Source organism: Dromiciops gliroides, chromosome 2 (assembly GCF_019393635.1).
Source record: "Dromiciops gliroides isolate mDroGli1 chromosome 2, mDroGli1.pri, whole genome shotgun sequence".
Taxonomy (NCBI): Eukaryota; Metazoa; Chordata; class Mammalia; order Microbiotheria; family Microbiotheriidae; genus Dromiciops; species Dromiciops gliroides.
Window position 1 is genome coordinate 657028806 of NC_057862.1, and position 25300 is coordinate 657054105.

General features: G+C 43.6%; 1 protein-coding gene and 1 non-coding gene across 2 annotated transcripts in view; both read left to right on the forward strand.

The window, feature by feature from the left end:
- SF3B3 (splicing factor 3b subunit 3) overlaps window positions 1–25300 on the forward strand; it is a 38167-nt gene that overhangs the window by 4658 nt on the left and 8209 nt on the right. The window contains exons 6-23 of the mRNA XM_043984220.1: window positions 1279–1391; window positions 2185–2322; window positions 2989–3092; window positions 4884–5049; window positions 6020–6115; window positions 8267–8339; window positions 13710–13861; window positions 14289–14444; window positions 15245–15400; window positions 15817–15960; window positions 16726–16848; window positions 17194–17348; window positions 19761–19935; window positions 20449–20654; window positions 20734–20890; window positions 22428–22553; window positions 23174–23386; window positions 23870–23968. Of these exons, the coding sequence (XP_043840155.1) occupies window positions 1279–1391; window positions 2185–2322; window positions 2989–3092; window positions 4884–5049; window positions 6020–6115; window positions 8267–8339; window positions 13710–13861; window positions 14289–14444; window positions 15245–15400; window positions 15817–15960; window positions 16726–16848; window positions 17194–17348; window positions 19761–19935; window positions 20449–20654; window positions 20734–20890; window positions 22428–22553; window positions 23174–23386; window positions 23870–23968 (2552 nt within the window). The remainder of the gene's footprint in view (window positions 1–1278; window positions 1392–2184; window positions 2323–2988; window positions 3093–4883; window positions 5050–6019; window positions 6116–8266; window positions 8340–13709; window positions 13862–14288; window positions 14445–15244; window positions 15401–15816; window positions 15961–16725; window positions 16849–17193; window positions 17349–19760; window positions 19936–20448; window positions 20655–20733; window positions 20891–22427; window positions 22554–23173; window positions 23387–23869; window positions 23969–25300) is intronic.
- On the forward strand, window positions 1832–1920 carry LOC122745119. Its single transcript, XR_006355406.1, has one exon. It is a non-coding gene; the product is annotated as a small nucleolar RNA SNORD111 (small nucleolar RNA).

Sequence of the window (25300 nt, forward strand, 5' to 3'; positions counted from 1 at the left end):
AAAATAAGATCACTTGGAAGAACACGGTATCCTAGATCAACAGTTGGAGGTTATTGAACCCAACTGCTTCATATTAGAGGAGGAAACAAGCACAGAGATGTCGGGATTTCAGTAAAATGGAAGCTAGATTAAAGTCTAGAAGGGGAATGAATGGGTAGAAAGATTTTGAGTGATTGAGTGAAAGGAGAGAAATTGGGAAGTAGTTGGTAGGTTGGGTGGAAGGAATGAATGTGTGTATGTTAACATAGGGAAGGTCTTTGAAACTGTTAGGGAAGAGGAATTCACTTCCATGTTCATGTGTCAGGTAGATGATAAGAGCTGTAGTCTTAGGGTATAAGTAGAAGGTTCAGCATTAGAGGAGAAAATTAGTGAGAGTGAAAAGGAATGGTGCTAAAATGAGCATTTTAGAGCTGCAGAGACCTTAAAGATCATCATTTCTCCCTCATTTTTTAAAAAGGTAAGGAAACTATTAGGGAAGGGAAGGCAGGAATTAGATATTTAAGAAGATAAGAAAGGAACCTTTTCTTTGGGATTAAGTTATTATACTTTGAAAATCTACATTATCCACAACAATGATTTTTTAAATACCTTCTGTATGTAAGACTCTGCTAAGTACCATAAGGGATACAAAGAAGTATGGTGCAGTCCTGTGACTCAACCTTGGAGCTTGCCATCTCTTTTGAATTAGGCAAGAACTAATTTAAATTCATTTGGAGCGTTTCAATGGTCTCAGAACAATTTGTAGACCAGGTACTGCATTGAGGAGAGAGTTTGGGATTCAGGTACATGTCATGAGAAATGGTCTCTAGCTTTGATTTGAAAATATAAGATGTAGAATCATAGATTTTGAGCTAGAAAAGAGTCTTTAGAGGTCCTTTAGCCCAAAGCTCTTTTTTTTTCTTTTAAAAACAAGGGAGGGAACTGTCCTAGAAAGTAGGACAGATAAAAACTTGGCATGAGGTTAAGGATTTCACACATCCACATTATATGCTTCAGCATGTTACCATCTCCTTTATGATTGTGAAGGTTTTGTTCTGCCACATTTTTCATAGGTCCACAAACATTGTGCTTGACTCTGTCCTTATCCACCCTTAAGAAAGTTGCACTTGTATGTCAACAAGACAGACCATTATGGTTGAATTTCAGAGCATAACTCAGCAGCAAGTTTCTCCATTTCAACCATACTGTGTCCATCAAGCCTCAATGCCTTTGGGAGAGGGAATTGTTATAATTTTGACATTATTTGGCTTCATTAACATGTTTTGCTTCATCCCACAGTGCCAGGAGGCTCAGATGGTCCAAGTGGTGTATTGATCTGTTCTGAAAACTACATCACCTATAAGAACTTTGGTGATCAGCCTGATATCAGATGTCCCATTCCTAGGAGGCGGGTGAGGCCTTTTGGGACCAAGGGGAGGGGCAGGGGTCTTTGAGAATAGCAATAGAGAAAGAACATGGAAGGAAACAGTTTACTGTATGTGTTAAGAGGACTTATTTTTTGTTACCAGAAGATAACAATAAATTGATAGCACTTGCTAGGTCTTCCCTTCATTACTACATATTGAACCCTCATATGGTTAATTCCCCTGTAGTAAGAGTATTTCCTGCATTTTGGGAAAAAAGAGATTTTGTTTAGTAAGCTCTTGAAAAGTGGTCTCTGGATTGGGGGGGGGTGGTGAATGGAACTTAGTGGGAGAAATTTGAAAAAAAATTGAATGAGACATAAGTTCTCAGTAATAATATCCAGAACTAGGGCAAGCAAAAAGCAAAAGTGATTCCTAGATAGTGAGGCCTTGTGTCATAAGGGAATTGTATATGAAGACTTTGCCCGGTGCCTGAAATGATGATCATTTCATGATTCTTCTCTGAATTTTTTTTCCCTGGAGACAACAACTTACCTCTCTGAATCTGATCAGGCTCTGAGGCCCAAATATGGCCAGGTTGTTAGATAAGGCCACACTGGTGGCCACCGTCTTCATCAGTATCATTGTTGAGGCAGCTATTGGTGACATGGGGCAGATGGAGTTAGAATTTGGCCCCTTTTCTAGGAAATGTCCAGTTGTCTTTTGGAAAGGTAGCTACTTTGTTTTTCTTCCATCCAAAGTAGTATTTGCTCTGGTCTCTGCTTCAGAGAGGAAAAGTACCATTTCTAAGATCTTGGTTGTTTATGTTTCCCTTTGTTAGAATGACTTGGATGACCCTGAGAGAGGAATGATTTTTGTCTGCTCTGCCACCCATAAGACCAAGTCTATGTTCTTCTTTTTGGCACAAACCGAGCAAGGAGACATTTTCAAAATCACTTTGGAGACAGATGAAGACATGGTAAGTAAATCAAGAAAGGAGTGAAATAACTCATCTCTTGAAATAAATGTTCATGATGAAAGTGCTTTGCTGGGGTGTTTCTTGTCATGTCTTCCTACATTCTGGTTTTTTTGTTTGTTTGTTTTTTGTTTTGTTTGGTTTTTTTTTTTGTGGGGCAATGGGGGTTAAGTGACCTGCCCAGGGTCACACAGCCAGCAAGTGTCAAGTGTCCAAGGCCAGACTTGAACTCAGGTACTCCTGAATCCAGGGCTGGTGCTCCATCCACTGTGCTATCTAGCCGCCCCCCCTACATTCTGGTTATATCTTTCACTTCATTGAAGCTCATATAGCTAGTTCTTTGTGTATTTAGGTGGGATGTCTAGCCATCTGTTTCTGGGTGGAAATTGTCAGATTTATGGAAGTAAATTGAAGTAGAGGACTACCCCTACTTCATTTTACGTTGGGCAGAAAGAGGGTGATGACATGTTACCTACTTTTATCTTTATGGATGTACCATGTAACAACTAGAAGAATTGTCTGATCTTTACTTCAACCTCCCGGTTTTTGGGTGCAGTGGATGGAGAGTTCTTTCATGAAATACACTTAACATAAAACCCCGTGGTCCCCTAATGGGCTGTGCCATTGATCCATTGTCTGCATGGCCACATTTCTGTTTTCTCTTTTCAGGTTACTGAGATCCGGCTGAAGTATTTTGATACCGTTCCTGTGGCTGCTGCTATGTGTGTGCTCAAAACAGGCTTCCTCTTTGTGGCATCAGAATTTGGAAATCAGTGAGTAATTCTTATCCTTGTTTAGTGTTACTAGAGAAAAGTATAGTCAGAGGGTTGCAAAGCATATCGGTGGGTAACCCTTGACTTCAGTTTTAAGTCATTAGCTTCTACTCCACTAATTCCAGTGGCCTTTTCTCAGTCCTTATCTTTGTAGCATTTAATCTTTATTACAGGCTCCCCTTTGAAGCCCTTGTCCCTTGGCTTCTGAGGCACTACTTTGCCTTGTGGTGTTGCTGCTTACTCTCGCTTGTCCTTAATGGCTTCCTCTTCATCTGAATCTCTTTAACTATGGGCCTCCTTCAGGGTTCTGGCCTTTAACCTCTGTCTATATTTTTTCTATGATTTCATCTACTCCCACACCTTTAGCCTCTATGCAAACAGTTCCTAGTTCTCTATCACCTTTAATCCTAAATGTCATTCCTTCAATCCTTAGTCATTGAAATACATTTTCTAGAATGTCTTGTTGGCATCTCATACGTTATACGACTAAACCAGTTATCTCTTGTATATGACCATGTCCAAGTTAATTATCTTCTCCAGTTCTCAGTTTTTCTCATTTGTAAAATGAGCGTGACTTCTAATGGTCTTTTTGAGCTCTAGATCTACGTTGCAGTGAGTTTTCCCTCCAGATAAATTCCTCCTAATTTTCCCATTTCTGTGAATAACATGCCAATTCTCTCCCAGTAGTGACCCAGTTTCCAAATTGCTACCAAAATGCATTTGGTGGGCAGCTAGGTGGTGCAGTGGATAAAGCACCAGCCCTGGATTCAGGAGGACCTGAGTTCAAATCTGTCCTCAGACCCTTGAGGCTGTGTGACCCTGGGCAAGTCACTTAACCCTCATAGCCCTGCCAAACCAAAAAAAAAAACAAACATTTGGTATTAAGAATAAGAGAAATTGGTCAGTACCCGCCAATTCTTTGTAGTGTCTCTTTCCTAGACCATTGCAGTGTACCCTCTTACCTTTTTCTCATCTCTAATCCATTATGAACACAGACTTGAGATTAATCTTCCCAAAATGAAGCTTTTCATTAAATCATTCTACTCAGGGAGTTCAGAATTCTTCCTGTGACTTATTGCTTAACAAGTAGAGTTATTGAAGATCCAGCCTGTTCTGAATGCATCCTATATGTGAGTTAGCTGGGAGCTTTTTCTGTTACACAATCCAAGGATTCAGGAGCCTGGGATTTAGTCCAAGTTTTGCTTCCTAATTATCTGTTTGATTTGGGGGCTTGATATTTGACTTAGTTGACCTCTCTGTGAATTCTCAGTGCACACTTCATCTTTGTAGAATGGAGTTAGAGAATGTTGTGATTGGCAATTCTAGTTACCATTGTCATTGCTTTCTCTTCCTTTTGTTGGTTTTCCCTTAAACCAATACACTATTAATTTGCCTGCCTGAGTCTGGGTAAATCAATTGTGTTTGTTGCTTATTAGCAATGTTCTATTTCATGAAAATTGTGTACAGTCACATTTATGCAACCTGCATATACTTATGTATATAGCGTTTAAAATGATTTCCTTCTTTGATTTTACTGTACTGTGCTGGTGTATATTCAATAAATTCCTTCAGTCCTTCCCTCTGCTTCATAATAAAGAAGAAAATCAAATACTAATAAGCAAAACTTTTGAAAAAATGCTGATTCCACAGAGTAATAATCTCTGCTAAAATTCATATACAATATTTATGGAGCAAGAAAGTGTTTTGTTGTTGTTGTTCTTTCATGACAAGATTCTTCTTGGGATTTTCTGACAAATGCCCTAACCAAAGTTTCATTTCTCCTTCCTCCAGTTACCTCTATCAGATTGCCCATCTTGGCGATGATGATGAAGAACCTGAGTTCTCATCTGCCATGCCCCTGGAAGAAGGAGACACATTCTTCTTCCAGCCTCGGCCTCTCAAGAATTTAGTGTTGGTGGATGAACTGGACAGTCTCTCCCCTATCCTGTTTTGTCAGGTACAGCTCAGTCCTCTTCTGTCCTAAGTGTGATGGGGAAAGCGCCAGCAGCTCAGGTGGAGATGGGCTTGTTTTTTCCCTGGCCAGGCTGGGATATACAGGTCTTTGATGAGGCTTTGTTAAGGGAAGAGAACCACGGGATACTCTTCTGGGGAGGGTGTGGCAGGGTTTCTTTGAGGGGCTTACCTAGGTTTAAACTACTTGGAGTGGGGAGAGTATGTATATAGGATTCATTGCTTCTGATTGTATAGAAATTTCTTGAGAGCAGATTTGTTTTTATTCTTACAGCCAGTATCTTGCACTTAATTTGTAAAGTTAATCTATAAATTTTAAAAATTGAATGTTATTCCTTAAAAATAATCAACTCCATAGGGAGGGACACAGACAATAGATGGAGAGTTTTGGTTGTCATAGGAATGTTTCAGAAATGGGGTTTTTTAGCATTTGAAATGAAAGTTACAAGATCTGAGTCAGGCTCTACCAAGAGAATCGGGACATGGCTAGTGTTTGGTCCAGAAGCTTGATTTCTTTTTCATGTCTCTTTTCTAAGAAGAGACGTGCAAAACAGTTCCGGGGTTTGGGGGTTTATTCAGACCAAGGACCATCGTTCCTATTTAGCTGATTGGCTTGGTTCTTTTTCTTCAGTGACTTGGACAAAATAATTGTTCCAAATCCACTTTAGAGACTTTCCTAGTTGAAGGAAATGAATGAAGACTTAATAAAGGAAGGGAAAATTACCTTAGTAAAGTTAAACACACCCTAGATTGGAGGGAATTTCCCTACATGAGACTGTCTTCAGTTTCATCCTGTGTGTTAACTGACTGAAGAATTTTGTGCTGGTCACAGAAATTGAAGACATTTTTAATGAAAGGTTGAGTAAAGTGTCCGTTTAGCTCCAGCTGAATCAGCTTTGGCCCTGTTTGGTTTGGGGTGATAGAGAAGTGTGTCCTAACCGTCTTACTCTGTGCAGATTGCTGATCTCGCCAATGAAGACACCCCACAGCTGTATGTAGCTTGTGGCAGGGGACCACGATCTTCTCTAAGGGTTTTGAGGCATGGACTAGAGGTAAGGTGGGTTGCCAGGTTATTTGATGGGATAATGGGATAACACTGATATGATAGGATACACTTCTATTCTGGTGATAGTCAAGGGAGTTAGGAATCGGTCTGTTGAGTGTAGGAAAAAAAATGCTACTTTCCAGGTGAATGAATTCTTCTATCTATCTTATTTCATTTCTATCTCTGTTTGACACCAATGCTCTAGCCTAACTTCTGCCAAACTAGGGGGGTTCCCTAGGCCTGGGGTCAGTGATACAGTGGGATGAAAATGTTATGTATTGATGACTAAACACTAACGTGACTAAGTCTGTTCGGAGTGCTGCAGAAAGAACGCCAACCTCTGTCCTTACATATGATATCTACATACATAGAGTGCAGGGAGAGCAGCAGCTCGGGGTCCACAAGACGATGACACTGGAAAATGTCATCAAGAGCCCTAAGTCATTCTTTTGTTGGTTTTAGAAAGGGTTACTTGAATTGATTCCATTAGAATAGTACTTCTGTCGAGTTTTGGGTTTTAGTCTCAGAGAAATTGAAATATTCTTTGAATTTGTAAAACCCTTCAGTAGTCTGCTGACTTTCATTGGTCTCGTGCACATTTTTCTGTCCGTAACACTTTCCTACCATTTAAGTCCATGTTTATCTTTAGTTTCATCCCTCACTTTGTCACTTGAGCTTATATCCAGTCCTGTTATCCTTCTATTCTTCCCCTAAATTTTAAACTCAATTTTAGCCTCTTTTGTATTGTCTGTAATGAGGTCATTATTCTGTTGGGCTGAGTCACTGACTTTGTAATGAAATCTGGTCCATTGATTTATTGCTCTTGATGAATTTTTCCAGCATCATCATCTCGAGGACCATGAGCCACCCCTCTTGCTAGATATTATATATAAGGATGCAGGTTGGAATTCTTCCTTATAGCATTCAAAATGGACTTAGTACATTTTCTTACCACTGTCTTAATGACCCCCAGGCCTTTTTTTCTTTTTCTTGCAGGCCTTAGGGAACCCCTTGGTTGTAGAAGTTACTGTGGAGCTGTGGTATCAAGCCCAGATAGAAATGGGAGCTGCAGAAATATACATAAGGATTCTAAGAGTTTGCCCTTTAACTTAGAAAACTACATGTTTTTATTTTTATTTATATATATATATTTTTTAAAATTAATACATTAATCCATTAAAACCAGATAGGAGGGGGGGCAGCTAGGTGGCGCAGTGGATAGAGCAATGGCCCTGGATTCAGGAGTACCTGAGTTCAAATCCGGCCTCAGACACTTGACACTAGCTGTGTGACTCTGGGCAAGTCACTTAACCCCCGTTGCCCTGCAAAAACAAACAAACAAAAAACCAGATAGGAACTACATTTTATCTAGTTGGGGCTGCGCTGGGCAATGATGTTGTCCAAATAGTGTTCGATACCTCTGGTGAAGAGTACAGTTTAAAACTATTTATTTTCTATATTTAATTTTTAAAAGAACCTCTACCAAGCATATGTCATTGCTCTAAGGATGCTCCTCCTTCTAACAGGTCACAGCTCTTCTAGATATTCTTTGTGAGTTACTTTAGCCCCAGATAGTCTCTTCCCTGCTAGCTGAGCTGATGGTGATGAACCTCTGAATGTAGCTACTTTGGTTTTCATCTGGTTGACAAAATCCATGGTTAGGACTGGACTCAAAAGCTTTCTACCTAAGTTGGCCTTCAAGAACATGCTGTTGGGGCAGCTAGGTGGCAGTGGATAAAGCACCGACCCTGGATTCTGGATTATCTGAGTTCAAATCCAGCCTTAGACACTTGACACTTACTAGCTGTGTGACCCTGGGCAAGTCACTTAACCCTCATTGCCCCGCAAAAAAAACAAACAAACAAAACAAAACATGCTCTTAATGGCCTTTGAGAAGCCAGGGCTCCCTCTACCTCAGGATAAGGAGAAAAAGCATTATGGTACTGTTAATCTGTGTTACTTTGGAGCAGCCTGGCAGGGAAAAGGGTTAATAAAGCGTGAATGCGGCTTTTAACCACACCAGATCATGCTCTGTGTGTCCTCCTTTGTCTGCACTCAGAAACACTCCTGGTCATTACAGAGAATATCCTTGAGAGTTGACCTGAGCTGTTTGCTGTCCTTCTGGCCAGATTCAGTCTTCTGTCTCTCTTCCTGCTAGGTGTCAGAAATGGCTGTCTCTGAGCTGCCCGGTAACCCCAATGCTGTCTGGACTGTCCGGCGGCACATTGAAGGTAGGTGATTTTTTCCCAACAGCCAAATATGAATGGTCCCTTGTGCAAAGGCCACAACCCTAGAAGGCTGCAGTTATGATGCTTCTCATTATCACTTGCTCTGACTTTTGTCTCGAGGCAGCTCCCATTGTAATTGAGGATTTCTTAGACCAGATGCTCTCTAGTGGCTCAGAAGGGAATGGCCACCTGTTCACGCTGTGGTGTGCAGGATGTTACTCATTGCGCTGGCCTACTTTCCCTGTAGGGTTGGATCCCCCAGGGTTCCAGTGAGATGCACCACAGTCTAGTTCCCTTTAACAGAATTTCAGCTCCAAGGCAGTCGTTGCATCTCCTGCTCACTGCCTGTTTGATAGCCTTTATTTGGCCATAAAACCAAAATGTGCCTGATAGACGTTGGTGACATGGCAAGTAGGCAGAGCTTCTAAGAGTCTTTTCTGCTCAGCAGGGATGATTCTAGTTGAGGAAGCAAGAGCCTGAGCAGAACATTCTGCTGAGGCTGAGTAGAGAGCTGATGGTTTGACTGAAAATAGACCTCTTCCAGAAGACATTCTTCATCATTACTATTTGCCTAGAGGTCTTATATGAAGGAAGAGGCAGTAGCATTCCTGGGAGTTTCTAGCCCTGCACACTCAAGCCCAAACCTGCCTGGTTTCCTTTGTCGCCCACCTATTCTTGTCAGGCTTTCCCTGTGGACCCCCTCATGGGAAAAACATCCTAGGGGATAAGTGAGGGAGAACTCTTTCTGAGGTTGTTCCCTCCTCTTGTGGAGGGAGAACTTAGAGGTGCTAGGTGAGAGAAGAGCGTCACAAGAATGGGTGTAGGAGCCTCAGCTTTGCCCCTTTGTCACTCTTGGAGGGGGCAAATCACAGCCTCTCTGAGCTTGTCTCTTCATCTCTGCACGAGGGATAATGCTGCTTGCACTCTGTCTACCTCACTGGGTTGTCACAAGGAAAATACTGACATGCTATTAGCCAGGAGGGAGGACACGTCCATCTTTGATGTCTGGTTTCAGAGTATTGTTGTTACACTGCTCTCTTGGCTACTTAATGTAGATGACAAGAAATGGCTTGAAACACAGAAAGCAGCAGGACCTGGTGGAATTCTACTAATTTTCAAAGTTTCTAGGAATTTCTAAAGCCATTTTCATGCTGTCTGTGATGTCCCTAGGAGAGAACTCGAGGCAAAAACAAAATCCATTCCTTTGACATGGTGACTTTCTGGTGTTGCAGGTTTTTTGAAAAGTACTATGTGAGTCTGTACCATCTTGACCTGACCCAGATCACTAAGATGTGGGAATTGATGGAAGAAGGGTATTAGTGATGGTAAATTTGGACAACACTGTGGGTCCCGAGCCTTCCTCCAATATATTACTTGGGATGTACTCGTTCCTTCCTGCCTGTGACAAGGCCAGACCCTGTTTATTCATGAATACATAGTGTGTACAGTGCTCTCTAGTAGGCACCGTGGAAGTTAGAAACGTGAACGAGACTTAGACCCTACTCTTACAGAACCCAGAATCCACTGGGGGAAAATAAGACGATGCATAACACAGGGCCATGTGTGATACCTCATAGGAGGAGTCCTGAGGGCTCTGAGGATTCAGAGGCTGAAGAGATAAGACCAAGGTGTGGGCATCATCCTTCTGCTCTCTTTTGGCTGAAAACCAGAAATGAAACCGTTTTATCCACATAGGCTCTTTTTCTCCTGAAATCCCCAGGTTATGGTTGTGTTGCTGTTGAGTGACCTTTCCTTCTGTTGCCACATGCTGCAGTCTTCATGGCAAATACTAACCTCGGCTGGTACTTGGTGATACACACTACCAATACCAAGCCTTTTTTTCTCTTCCACAGGTGGCTGGTGGAGGTGCTGATCACCACAGGTGTGTACCTACGGCTAGGGTCTACTGTGGGGTCTCACAGGTTCCCCAGGGAGAGGAACATGCAAAAAGTATTGGGGCTGCCCTGCCAGCAGAGCAACTCCCAGAGAGTGACTTTGCAGCTGGACATCCATGTATTGTAATGATACTGTGAACCCACCTGCCCAGATCTTCAGTGGTCAGAGGCAGAAATTAGCGGCCTTCTACTGCCCCCTCTTCTCCCACAGATTTTAGGGACCATGACTCATCTGGCTCTCTCATCAACCCTAAAAAACATCAGGTGCACAGGCTGAGACTTGTCCCCAGGGGAGACTTGTTGAATATATTAGGGACTTGGTTGAGGCAAAGGAAGAAAGAGCATTATCACAGATTATTGAATTGAAAAGCAAAATGTGCAGTTAATGCAGTTGTCTAAGAGTGAGAGGGGTTTGGGTATTGGACCATCTAGAAGGTTATTTCCATTCTTGATTGCTCAGTGCTCAGCCTCAGCAGCTAGGCAGGGGGCAGTCGTGAACATTTCCTGTTGGAAGTGTTTCCACAATGGTTAGTTGCTCTTATAGCTCAGAGACCAACCCAAACCGAGTCTTTTCCATTGGCCTGTGTGACAAGGTCTTTTCCTTCAACCAGAATCTGAACAGGGAATTGGCGGATAGTTCCAAGTCCCTTCTTGTGCTTAAGAGTTGACCCCCTTGGGGTCACTGACTGGGCTTTTAGTAAGTTTTGCTGCTGGAGTTAGAAGTTTAACTGAGCCCTGAACTCTACAGATAAACAGCCTTGATTGGTTGGTTAATAGTAATCCCACCAAGCAGGGTAACATAAATATTCATGCCTTCTTGGTCAGCCATTGTGAATGAAGCCTGCTCTTTTAACAACTTTTAACTGTTACTTTGGAGTAGCTGAGGATGGGGGCTAGACTGGCTCCTCTTGGCTGTAGTTCAGGGTGTGGGACTGTTCCTTATGGCATTCAGTTTAAGGAATGTAATGGGGGCTTCTTTGGAAGTAGTGGGGGAAGCAGTGGTCTCTGTTTCCATACCAATTAAATGTCTCAAGCTCACTGAATGTGGGGGTGTAAAGGCTTGGCAGCAGCAGCAGCAGCATCCATCTCATCCTGATCCTCCTGCAGCATGAGACCTCGGTCATGGAGCCAGGCCTTCTGAGCCTGTGCTTGGCCGCTTTGTGCCCTGAATGTGCTTTGTCCCCTCTGCAACAAAGATGCAGTTCCTTTTACTTTCACGGAATGGACTTTTACTAAGCCCAGTCACATGATTCGAAATCCTACCCAATTAGAGCCCTTTAATGTCTTTCATTTACTTGTACACACTGCTCCTTTAGGATTAACTGCCATTAACTAGCAAAAAGAAAATGTCAATCTTGTTTTTAATTAAGCCATTCCAAGTATATACCAGAGCTTTTAAAAGTGTGCCAGGAAGCTCTGACCAAGGAAGAAATTTTAAGGTTTACATGTATCCAGGTTCCTCAAGCATGTGCTAATAATAAATAGGGTTTTGAATGTGTCCTTTGCTTTTAAAAACAGAATAGAGAAAATTCCCATCCTTATTTATAAGACATTTAATACTTGGAATAGTTTGCTCTTATGAAGCGCCATTTGAAGCTCTCAAAGCATCTGGCATCTGTCTCTACTTACATCAGAGGTACTGAAATGCAGTTATTTGTCCAAGGCCATTCATTCTTAATTGTCCTGTTAGAAATTAATCCTATAGGTTCCTGATTTAACCACAGACAATACCCTCTGGGAAAGAGACTTCAGAATTTTCCCTTCAACTGTAGCTGATGATACTGAGTCATCTGATGTAATATTCATAGATTTCTTGACTGAATGATTTCCCCTCTATATACTTATGTGTGTGTATAACAAAAGCTTTGTCATTTTTTCCTATTTGTCTGCCAAATATAAAACTTTGGTTGTGTTCATAGCATCGAGAACCCTAGCAAGCGTATAGTCCAGTTTCCTAATTTTACAGACGAGGAAGCCAAAGCTCAGAGAAGGTAGAGATGGTTTGACTTCCCACAGGTAGGAAGTAGTAGAACCAAGAAACTATCCTAGGTTCCAGTGCTCTAATGGGTGCACTAGACTGTCTTTGGAATAATCTTAGCTCAGGTGACATGAACAATGCCACAGAGACCAGACTTGTGGGTTTGATACCTACATGCTCATAGAGAAAAATAGTCTTTTAGGCACAGTCTGCTTTTCCTACCTGTCCATCCCACAAGTGTTTGTTGTTAGTTACAAAGTAGATTGGCCAGGAATGTGGATGGGCTCAGTGCAGTCCTTCATCATTGATGGAGAAACTATTGTAAGTATGTGCACTGTTGTTAAGAGGGTCATCTTCAAATAAGAAAAACAGTTGATCAATGTAGTTTGAAAAGTGCTCAGGTAAAAATTCCTTGACCAATTTCTGCTTTAGTTATTAAGTAGCCATTCTAATCACAGAGTTCAGCAGAAGACCCTTCTGTTTTATACTATCCCTCTGCCTCAGTGCTTGGATAAGGTCCAAAATTTACTTATGAAAAAGAAAAATCTTTGTACAGAATTGCTTAGGCCTTCTATGTTTTAAGTTAGAAGAGCTGAATATGTGGGAAACCAATGGCCTGTAATTTACTGGATTGCATGAAGGAGCATTCCTTTAGAGTGTATGTGTACCTAAAGGTCTCTGACCTCCTAAAGAGTCTCATTAGAGTTTGTTTATCCAACTGTGTTTCGTTAAAGGAAAACTATCCTGGTAGGCTTGGTCTGGGCCAATAGGTCATTATTTTTTAAATAGTGAAAAATACTGATTTTATTTCCCAGAGAGGTCAAGGACTAACAGTACAAACTCCTTCCGTGACCCCAGTCAGTGTTGCCATGTCATTCCTACTGGAAGAGACTGGTAGTCTTTCCATTACTGAATTACTTGTTCTCTCCTGCCCTTTGGAGCTTGTGTTCTCATGAAAGATTCTTAGCTTCTAGCAGGAGAAGTGATTTGGAATCCTTTCTGGATCTCTAAGAGTTTCTCCTATGGAATGAGCCGTTACTTGTAGCCAATAAAAAGACACGATACATGTACCTTATATGGAAAGTGGGATGTTTTATGGTTCCTTTAAGCCACTGTTGCCTTTTTTCTCCCCAACATTAAGCAGCCATACCTGGGGAGAGATGTGTTAGTTTCCAGTGGCATTAGAGGCAAATAGCAATAAATCTCCTTTGCTTGGGATGCCTCTGCTCAGATTGAGAAAGTCCGGTCACGTTAGAAGCAGTTTCCCCTAGAAACTTGAGTGTTCAGGCAGTCTCCATCATTTTGTTGATTTGCTCCTGGTTCATTTTGTGCTATTTAATATTTTAATTGTGTGCTGGTGACCACAGATACTAAGAGCTGTGCTCTTGACAGGTTGCTGGAAGAGGAGCTCTTTACCTTGTATATGTGTTCTTTTGGGGTTACCAATCTTATTTGCACCAAATTAACCAGCTGCCCTCTTCCTTCTCCTTCCTTCCTTAGATGAATTTGATGCCTACATCATCGTGTCTTTCGTGAATGCCACCCTGGTACTTTCTATTGGAGAGACTGTAGAAGAAGTGACAGACTCTGGCTTCCTGGGTACCACTCCAACCTTGTCCTGTTCCTTGTTGGGAGATGATGCTTTGGTGCAGGTGAGGAAACTTGGAACCTTTAGGAATCAGTTTACTCTGTCCCTTTGTCACTCTGATTTGGGATATGGGCTTGGGATAGAGGTCTTGCTGGAGAATAGAGTAGCCCAAGAGAGGATACTGTATCACAATTTAAACTGAGATTTTAGTCATTCGTATGCAGAGTTTGAACCAGGAATTTTTCTCTAGGCCTCAATTATTCTTATCTGTTAAGCTGTCTTCAAATTAGATAATTAGATTTTAATATCTCAGCTTGGGAATGCAGAATATAAACTGTTACTTGATGTTGTCTTCACTTGGGGCCCATGAGCCCTGTTGTTATAACCTTTAGAAGTAATTGGCCTGAGTTGGCAGTCCTGGGCTTGGGGATTATTTTGGGCAGTGGCCAGAGTAACTCTAAAACGTGTTTTCCATTTGCTCTTGCCTCTAGGTATATCCAGATGGTATCCGACACATCCGAGCAGATAAGAGAGTAAATGAGTGGAAGACCCCAGGGAAGAAAACCATTGTGAAGTGTGCAGTCAACCAGCGGCAGGTGGTGATTGCCCTGACAGGAGGAGAGCTCGTCTACTTCGAGATGGATCCCGTAGGTCACTTTAACACTGCCGTCCACTTCCCCAAATAGGGCTTAGTGTAGGAGATCTGATGTCAGGGTGGCACAAGAGAAATCAGGAGGGTGAGTAGCTGGAAAACCCCTCTCCCTGAACTCCTCCTGGAAGTAAAATTTCTACAGATTTCAGGAATTAATCCGAAATAAAATGTGAATTGTCCACTTTAGAGAAGTCAGCACCTTGAGGTATGTGTGCCTTTTGTAATGACACACAGTTAATTTCTGTATACTTGGCCCACTTCTCACAATCACTTGCCTTTCCCCAAAGAAAGGAAGTTGGTCTGTGGGTATGGCTACATCACAGTGCATACTGTTTTGTTTGCTTATAACTCTTTGGTGGGGCAATGAGGGTTTAAGTGACTTGCCCAGGGTCATACAGCTAGTAAGTGTCAAGTGTCTGAGGCCAAATTTGAACTCAGGTCCTCCTGAATCCAGGGCTGGTGCTTTATCCACTGCGCCACCTAGCTGCCCCTTGCTTATAACTCTGGCTAATTTTTTTTTTTTTTAATGAAACCAGTTGTTGGCAGTCGTGCCGAGGTTGAGATTTTTTTGTTTTAGGTACCCACACTTGTATAACTGTTGAGACTCAGAACATTTTTAGTCAGTGTCCAATTTTGGTCAATGTAATTTATGGGAAAATGAATGGCTTTCAAAGGGCCTGAACCTAATGTTTGTGAGTACCAATGATACCAAGCTTGTTAGGTGTAGTTATGGCTAGAATGGCTCTCCCATCCCCGTATAAAGGTAGTGATATTCCCTTATCCTTATGTCTACAGTCAGGACAGCTGAATGAGTACACCGAGCGAAAGGAGATGTCTGCAGACGTGGTGTGCATGAGCTTGGCCAACGTGCCTCCCGGAGAACAGCGCTCTCGTTTCCTGGCTGTGGGGCTGGTAGACAACACTGTTCGAATCATCTCTTTGGACCCTTCGGTGAGTGACTCCCCTGTCTCCAGAGTCGATTGGAGCTTGACTGAAGGGGTCACCCCAAATCTGAATTTCCCTTAAGGGTACAGACCTCCCTAGGGTCCAGTCTGGGGTGGACCAATCAGTGACAGTGATACAAGGTAGAGTGAAAAAGAGTTTATGGCTTCTGTTAGCCTATCTTTGTTCTGATTGCTTCTTAGAGGTAGCACGGAACCTTTGTCTTTCAAGTGAACTGGGAAAGTTGCATGTCCATAGCACCCTCGTGTTGATTAGCTTGACCACTGCTCATGATTCTCTCTGGTCTTTGCTTGGAAGGCTCCTCAGGGTGCCAGAGAGCCCCAGTCTTTCTCTAGACACAGTCCCTCTTGGTGTCATCTTTTCCCTGACATCTGGACTCAACCTATCCTTTCCATCTCCTGTAGGACTGCCTCCAACCACTGAGCATGCAGGCCCTCCCAGCCCAGCCAGAATCGCTCTGTATCGTTGAGATGGGTGGAGCAGAGAAGCAAGATGAGCTGGGGGAAAGGGGATCCATTGGCTTCCTCTACCTAAACATCGGGCTGCAGGTAAGGGGCTTGAGGGGTCAGAATGCATGTTCTTGAGCACTCGTCTAAGTGAATGTTGCACGTGTCCTCTTTATTCTATGTCTCCAGTAACCCATCACTAGGAGTAGTGACCCAGCTGAAGAGGCTGGAGAAACTTAGGTCATAACTTGTTCCCTATTCTGGTGCAGGCTTGTATTCATGAACTTTGGCACGCCTTTAAAAGAAGGCTGTTTTAAAGCATCTACTGGAAATGTTTTGGGGTGGCTGTTCAGGTTGGAGTAAAGGGACCCAGGGACCCTTCCAGAGTTCCCACACTGGCATTTGGGGCCAGGACCCCTAGGTTGTGGGTGGGCTCATAGAACAGGTTACCTTGTGGCTGGGTTGTTAACTAGCAGTTCCCAGAATATGTAGCAGACCTCCCTACCCACAGGGAGCAGCAAAGCTCCAGAAAGGACGATGGTGCTGTGCCAACGTTAGTTGGATTCTCCATTTTTATTAAATTGCTCAAATGTTTAAAAATTCATTTGTTGGGTCCATGCTACCTTACCCAGGGATCTGGTCTGTTAGCTGGGCATGGATGTCAATGAGCAAGAAGAACAGCCTGTGTCTTCACCTCCCTGCCAGGCTTTTTTCTCTCAGAGAAATAGCTACGCAAATAAGCCCCAAGGTGGGCCAGGGTCTGCAGAGGGACTTTTCTGAAAGAAGTTTTCTTGTTACCTTAAATCATTTGATTTTTTTTCTCTCTATAACTACAAAGTACTCTTTTCCCTTTGCTCTTCTGCTCAGAACGGTGTGCTGTTAAGGACTGTCCTAGACCCTGTCACTGGTGATCTGTCTGACACCCGTACAAGATACTTGGGCTCTCGCCCTGTGAAGCTTTTCCGAGTCCGGATGCAGGGCCAAGAGGCGGTAAGTGAAGCAGAAATCCAGCCCAATAGGGGAAAGGAGCACCAGGAGGGAGCACTCCTGAGAGCTCCCCATACCCTGCTTTACTATCCTAGAGCACCAGCTCTAGTGGGGTGGCATATCTTGTCTTCAGTGGGCTCCTTCAGCAATATGAGGACACAGAGCTGGTAGGCCTGGGTACCTTCCATAGGTCTCTTAGCTTTCTTGGACATTCTTCAAAAGTCTTATCTGAGTAGTTAAATTCTGCCATCTTCTGCATGAGCTGCTTGAATATTGACAGTGAAGTTACAGCAACTTCCCTGGCTTTAAGTCTGACCGATGCTCAAAGCGATTGCTTTCTTGATTCAGGTTTTGGCTATGTCGAGCCGCTCATGGCTAAGCTATTCTTACCAGTCTCGCTTTCACCTGACCCCCCTGTCCTATGAGACCCTGGAGTTTGCATCTGGATTCGCATCTGAGCAGTGTCCTGAGGGCATTGTGGCCATCTCCACGAACACTTTAAGGTGAGTTTTGCAACCCAGTAGAGTGCTGAGCAGAATGTTGGTACATTCAAAGTGTCAGAAGGGGTCTTGGTTTCCCAGGGTCCAGTGATGTAGCTGAAACCCTAAGAGCCTTGGCTCTTCAGAAATTCTACTGTCATGGAGCCAACTTTCAGTGTTTGGAGTTTCAGCTTTTATTTAGCAGCCTGGAGCCAAGTGTTTAACGAGGCAGTCCATTCCTTCTGGGATCTAATAATGGTTTCCCATGGCCTGCTGAATTAAATACCAAACTCATTAGCTTGCATTGAAGCCATTTTACAATCTAGCTCTTACTCATCGTTTCAAGTACATCTGTCATTGTTTTCCTGTGTAAACACTGACCACCAAAGGTAACGTCTAATTACTGTCTCTTGTACATGTCATGCTTTCTAGCCTTCAGTATTTTTGCTCATCCTGTCCTCTCTACTAGGAATTTGCCTGACTTCACTTAGTGAAATTCTATCTATCTCTAAAGGCCCAGCTCAAACTTCTTCCTCCAGCCTTTCTGGATTTCTCTAGCCAGAAAGCATCTCTCCATCCTGAATTCCTGAAACCAATCATATAGCACTTGGTGTATTTCTCCCTTAGTTATATATTTACATGTCTTTTCTCCATTGGATCCTAAGCTCTTTGAGGAGAACAATTTCTTGCACATTATTTATATCCCCAAAGCACTTGATACAGATTTTATTGAATCAAAAGGTCCACAAATAGTTCGTGTACATTGGGATCATTGTCTTTTACCTGGGACACGAGGGAACTTGTCATTAGAAACTGACAGCAAGGAAGGATAAAAATTGGAACTCACAACTATTTACTGTTTAAAAAAAAAGAAACTGACAGCAACAGAATTAAAAGAGAGAATGAGCCTTGGGATTGTTCTTTCAAGTCTTGGTCTTCCTCATTGGTTTTCTCTTAAGTGCTTTCTGAAGGACTGAGCTGACAAATTATTTCCATTCCTCTTGCTCCCATTCCTTAGTGGATGTAGAGGAGCCATGCCAAAGACTGTAAGAACAAGTAATAAGGTGGCTTCTGAAATTGGTTGTCAGTGCTATTTTTTTTTGTCCTGTTCTTATGTCTATGGTGGTTGAGGAATTAACCTTTATTAGGCCATTGGAACAGGTGGCGGGGTGGGTAGCACAAGTTCGGAAATTCACTGGATTCTGTGTGGTTCACTGAATTTGTAAGTGTACTAGAAGGAACATGGGGATAGAGTCTTTTGATTTGTCTCTTTAAAGAGCCCTTTGACTAAAGAAAAGCTCACTGGCTTAATCTGAAGAGATTTCTTCTTCATTGTTGGGGGGGGGCAGAAATTGTGTATTTTATTTTTGCAAGATGCTCTTCACCCAGGTGAGGCTAAATAGATACTTTTTCATTCTACAGGGTTATATGTCTACATGCCAGGTCAGGGCGGGGGTGTGTGTGTGTGTGTGTGTGCGCGCGCGAGCGCGCTCGCACACAGAGGTAACTCTCAGAAACAGGATTCCATAGTCCTATTTGAGCTTTGTTAGTATCTGTGTGTTTCCAGTTTGAGCATAGAGCAACAGTTTAGATGTTTGGAATGGTAAGATTCCAGGACTGTTTGAGGTGATAGATGAGTCATCAAGCCTGGATTGAGGCCCATTAGGCTGACAGGGAATGTTGAGATGACTTAAGGATAGGGAATCAGCCCAGTTAGTGTCCTTGTGCATCAGAGTGATTGGACAACTTGCCCAAGAGGCAAGTGCCTTGTCTTTAGGGAATACAGAATGTTAATGGAGAATTAGGTCTGTGCTTCCCTTGGGCTGATTCTTGAGTGCTAGAACAAATGCTCACTGTTAAAAAGTGTGTCCCTTTGTCCTCTTACTTGTCAAAGAGATGGTCAGGGTCACACACCACCATGTTTCTTCACTAGAAATTGGTGGGTCCCTGTGGCATTGGTGGCTGATGTCCCAAAGCTGCAGTAGTTTGTGTTCAGCAAAAGAGCCGCTCTAATTGTACAAGGAGTTAGCGGTCAGCACAAATGCCAAAGTGTTCTCAGGTCACCTTAATGGTTAAGGTCAGTTTCAAAATGTTTTTTTGAATTTCAGTGTTTGTTCATAGTGGTACAGAAAGTATTCCAACTTAGAGACAGTTATCATGGCCTTGTTCAAGAAAGATTCCCATGGGGCAGAGGGACTGAAGAGAGGACTGCTAGAGACAAGATGGCTGCACTGCAGGGGTGTCTGGGATCCCCAGGATAGCCTCATGTGACTCCCCAATTCAGGATCCTTTGTTACTTTTATTGCAAGCACTAGAGGTAGCTATAAATGTCTGGGCCTTGACTGCAGATCTCGGTCTATCCAACCCTAGTTTCTGGGCATGTGTTTCTCCTCAGTAGGTCACCTGTTCATTAGCTACCCTGTATTTTCCCTCTAGAATTTTGGCTTTGGAGAAGCTCGGTGCTGTCTTCAACCAGGTGGCCTTCCCCCTGCAGTACACTCCAAGGAAGTTTGTCATCCACCCTGAGAGCAACAACCTTATCATCATTGAGACTGATCACAATGCCTATACCGAGGCCACAAAAGCACAGCGGAAACAGCAAATGGCAGAGGTAATGGTCCCTCCCTGCAATGGAGCACTGACAGCTAGATATGGCTGGACTCAAGATGGAGGGGCATCCTCAGGCCAGTTGCCTTCATAAACAAATCACTAAAGGGCTTGGGACCAGAAGAGGTCTTAGATGTGATCTGGACCAGCCCCCTAATGACAGGCCCACAGAGAGTTTAAGTGACTTGTCGAAGATCACCCAAGAATAGAGTAGAGCAGGGGGCTGGGGCCTCAGCACAACAGTTTCCCCCATGCAGGCGAAAGCTATTGCTCTTTGGGGGAAGGTCGGATCCTGGCCTGATCAAGACAGACAGCTTTCATTTTCCTCAGGACTGGGTCTTTCTCCACAGGCAAGAATTCCAAACAGCCTAGTAGAACCATACTGTGCCCTGGAATAAGGAGGCAAAAGCCTCTCGTTGAGGGAGATCATAGTGCCTGAACAGATTCTCCCCCCCACCCCCCAAAAAAAATCAATCCACTGACCTTTCTGGCTCTTACCTTCCATTCTGTGCTATAGGAAATGGTAGAAGCAGCAGGGGAAGATGAGAGAGAATTGGCAGCTGAGATGGCTGCTGCCTTCCTGAATGAAAATCTCCCAGAATCCATCTTTGGAGCCCCCAAAGCAGGAAATGGACAGTGGGCTTCTGTGGTCCGGGTAATGAATCCCATACAAGGGAACACACTGGATCTTGTCCAGCTGGAACAGAATGAGGCTGCTTTTAGGTAAGGAGCCTGTGCAACTGTAGAATTGTATAGGGTGGGGCTGGAGATTATTACTGAGACCTTCTTCTCTGTCCTACAGTGTGGCAGTGTGCCGGTTTTCAAATACTGGTGACGATTGGTATGTGCTGGTGGGAGTAGCTAAAGACCTCATTCTGAACCCCCGATCTGTGGCTGGAGGCTTTGTCTATACCTATAAACTTGTGAACAGTGGAGAGAAATTGGAGTTCTTGCACAAGGTAAGAAAGAGCCCCACTAATGACACTTTTTCCCAAGCTGACGCCTCATTGCTGTTACTCTAGGACTATTTCAGTGACTGACCAAAGCCCTCTCCTGATAAAACAGTGGCACTTTTAAGAATACTGGGGTTTTCCTACTGTAGCACACACTTGGGCGCTCTCTCGCTCTCTCGCTCTCTCGTTCTCTCTCTCTCACTCACTCACTCACTCACTCACTCACTCACCCTCTCACCAACCCCCCCCACAAACACCATTCCTCTACAGGAAGTCCTACCCGAAGCTGCTGGGTGTTAGCTGCCCACGCCAGGGAGAGACAGTTTGAATTGGTCCCTTGTTTACCAGTCTGACTTGTTTCAGGAACAATGCATGATCCAAGTCCGGCATTTCCAAAGAAATGGTATCATCAGACTTGCCTAGACTTAATGAATGTGGTGCCTCTGGCTCCATTCTTTTTTTTTTTTTAATTAATAAAGTATTTTATTTTTTTTCCATTACATGTAAAGATAGTTCTCAACTTTTGTTTATACAAGCTTTACAATTTCAGATTTTTCTCCCCCCTCCCCTAGACAGCAGGTAATCTGATATAGGTTATTTTTTTATATATATATATATATATATATATATATATATATATATATATATATATATATATATATATACACACACACATAATAACATTAATCCTATTTCTTCTAGTTCCATTCTTAGGTGAAATTATTTATCTTGTGTTTTCTCCTATATGTGATATTAACCCCTTTTATAATAAGATTCAGTGAATTTCATTCTCAGATAGAAAAGGCCAGGCCCAAATGGAGCAGTAAAAGTCCGTGATCCCCTCTAGGTTGTCTGGCGTCCAACTGATTATCTTCATCAGTACCCTCCTCCCCATTCCAGATGTGCTCAGCCTAGTCCTGGCTGTTCTTTGGAGGCAGCAGCTGAACCCAGCTAAGTTGGCATTTCCTCTCTAGAAGAGGCCTTTGAAATTGAGGTCAGAATTCCCAGATTCTGTTCCTAGTTAGGCCATCAATTTCCTTGATGACTCACACAAAGTATGAAACTTCAGTATCTTTGTTTCCCATTTGCAAAATAGAAGTTAAGTCCACTTCCCTTCTATGTGACTTAAAGCAGAATAAGACTATTAAGCAAATTCCCCTTTTGACAAAAGCATGAAAGTATAATGACCTATTTCTCAAATGAGCAAAAATGATAGTTGGCAGTGCATCTTAGTGCCCTGTGCCTGGGATGCATAGGAGGACATTAAGCCAGAGCTCAGAGCTGGAACTGGACATCTGACAACAGCCATCACTTAGTTCACAGGCATTAAGTAAGTGGTCGGCACTGCCAGGCATTGTGCTGGGTACTGACAAGACAGAGAAAAGAAAGAAGGCTTCTCTACTCATAAGGAGGGAGAGAGTGGGGGGGGGGTTAGTGAATAAATGCAAGGGAGCTGAATGCCAGGTATTTGAGGAGGGAGGGCGGAAAGGGTTCCTGCAGGAGGTAGTGTTTGAAATGGGTTTTCTCCCTCTGTCTTATTCAGACCCCAGTGGAAGAAGTCCCTGCAGCCATTGCCCCATTCCAGGGCAGGGTGCTGATTGGTGTGGGAAAGCTGTTGCGGGTCTATGACCTGGGGAAAAAGAAGTTACTCCGGAAATGTGAGAATAAGGTAATGTGGGGGATCAGAGTAGAGGGGATCAAACTGGGGCAATGGGTAAGGAATGATAGAGAGGCTAATGTGGGGTGCTGGGTGTAAGCAGTAGTCCAGGGTTCTGTTGAAAGGCAGTCCCAGGGACAGCAGGGTAAAGGACATTTAGGGGGAAGTTAGCAAGGTGGTTTGCTATCCCAGGAGGAAATACTTAGGAATCTATTGCTCAGGATCTTAGTAATGGGGTTTAAGATGCAAATGTGGTATTTCTAGCTGCAAAAAAGCAATCAGTCTGTCAACATACAAATGTCCTGTTCCATACATGCCTTTGGTGTGATGTGCCTGGCACTGTGTTGGGCCCTGATTGGATAGAGATGGGGTGCTAGAAAGACCAGGAAGACTCTTTGCCTGTGGCATCATAATTGGTACCCTTCCTAAAGCTGCAAAAAGAGCTCCTGAGCTCTGGTCACTCACTGTTTGCTTAAAACTTTTGTTCCAAGATGTTGCCAGGTGTCGTGGCTGGTAGTGTCCCTGGCTACCAACTTTGGGGCCCTGTCTATGTTCTCTGGTCAGGGAAAGGTGGAATGCAGTGGGCTCTGCCCAAGTTCTTGGAATTCACTCAAACCACTGTCTCCTCACAGCACATTGCAAACTACATCTCAGGGATTCAGACGATTGGACATCGGGTCATTGTGTCCGATGTTCAGGAGAGTTTCATCTGGGTCAGATACAAGCGCAACGAAAACCAGCTCATCATTTTCGCCGATGACACCTATCCCCGTTGGGTCACAACGGCCAGCCTCTTGGACTACGATACTGTGGCTGGGGCCGACAAGTTTGGCAACATTTGTGTGGTGAGTCCCTTTGCCTGAGGGCTTGAGCCAGGAAGAAGAGAACCATCAGGAGGGTGGAGGACAAGACAGTAGAAGAGAGATCTGTTACCTTTAAAGCAGGCTTGTAATCGGACTTCAAAATGCATTGTAGTTCAGAGACATTCTTGTCACCTCCCGTTGCACACCAGTGTCATTTATACTCTCATGGAGTTATTACTGACTGGGCTCATTTTGTTGCTTTGTCTACAGCCTGGTTTCTTTAAGGTGGGTGGGTGCTCAAATTCCCGGTGACCTTAGAGCCTGTTCTCCATGTTAAGACTGTTGTAGCCCTAATAGCTCTGAGCCCCTCAATCTCTCAAGAATATGAAAACTCTGGAAACAGACTTCATCTAGCTGCTGGAGCCTTCTGGCCAGGTACCTGCTTAGAGGAGCTGCTCAGGATAGTGCCACGGTTTGCAGGGCAGAGAAGAGACCCTTTTTTGTGTGTCTCCTATTTCCTGGTAGGTGAGGCTCCCACCCAACACCAATGATGAAGTGGATGAAGACCCGACAGGAAATAAGGCCCTGTGGGACCGGGGACTTCTGAACGGTGCCTCACAAAAGGTAATGTTTCTGCCCTTCTTTCCTCTGGTAGTAAAACCTTAGGAGCTGTCCACAGCCACCTGCTCCTCCATGCCACTAGAGCCATGGGCTACGTAGACCTTTAATTTTTGAGCTCCTGGGCTGCTTTTTTTTCTGTCTCTTGACAGAAAATGGATTTGGTTATAGGGGTCAGTGAAATAATCTCTGTCATCCAAGTTCCCAAGGAAAGGGGAGTATAGTTTCTTAGAGAGGGCCCTTCAGAATGCCGCATGGTGACCTTTATTTCCTTCTCTTGCATAATACTGTACTGGCCCTTTTTTTGGTCCAGAACTGTGGTCTTGTTAGTGTAGGGAATTCCCAGGCATGGTTCTTCTGTGATTCAGTGAGCCAACTGTCTTCCAGCTTGGAGTTTTGGCAAGTTGTGTGGGGCTCTGGAAGGGTAAGCAGTTGCCTAAGGCCACACAGTTTAGTGTGTTTCTGAGGTAGAACTCGAATCCAGGTCTGAGTGAGTCAGCCTTGAGTCTGCCTTTGCTGCCTCTCCTTCCCTGGGTCCCCTTACATGCTTACTTGAAATTCTGCCACTTTTACCTCTGGCTATTTTCCCTGCCTGCTTTTTTTTTTTTTCCCCTTTAAAATAGATATATCTAGTTGTAGTCAGTGTCTAATACAGTTGTTTCTGTGGCTTTCGTCCCACCCAGTACAGGTTTTTGTTATAACCTTGGCACCGATAACCATTACATTAAAATGCCACAGTTTAATTAGCCATTCTCAAATTGTTGGACGGCTATTTTTGGCATTTACAAATGGAGCTGCCGGGGTAGCTAGGTGGTACGGTAGATGAAGCACTAGCCCTGGAGTCAGGAGGACCTGAGTTCAAATCTGACCTCAGATACTTGACACTTACTGGCTGTGTGACCCTGGGCAAGTCACTTAACCCCCATTGCCCTGTGGGGGAAAGAGTATACAAATGGAGCTGCCATGAGTATTTGCACATGTAAACTTTATTTGTTTGGGTTTTTTTTTAGTTTTGGGTTTGTTTGTTTTTTTTTTTTTTGCAGGGCAATGAGGGTTAAGTGACTTGCCCAGGGTCACATGGCTAGTAAGTGTCAAGTGTCTGAGACTAGATTTGAACTCAGGTCCTCCTGAATCCAGCACCACCTAGCTGCCCCCCCCACATAAACTTTAAAGCATTCCATAACAGTTCAAGTCACTAAGCCTTCATTGAGTACCTATATATGCCAGGCATCGATGAAAGAACTAGTCCCTGTTCTGCAGCAGCTCCCAGTCTGATGGGGGAGAGAACATCAAATCACTATAGACAGGCCAAGCTGGGGAGAAGCCCCTGAGGGAAGC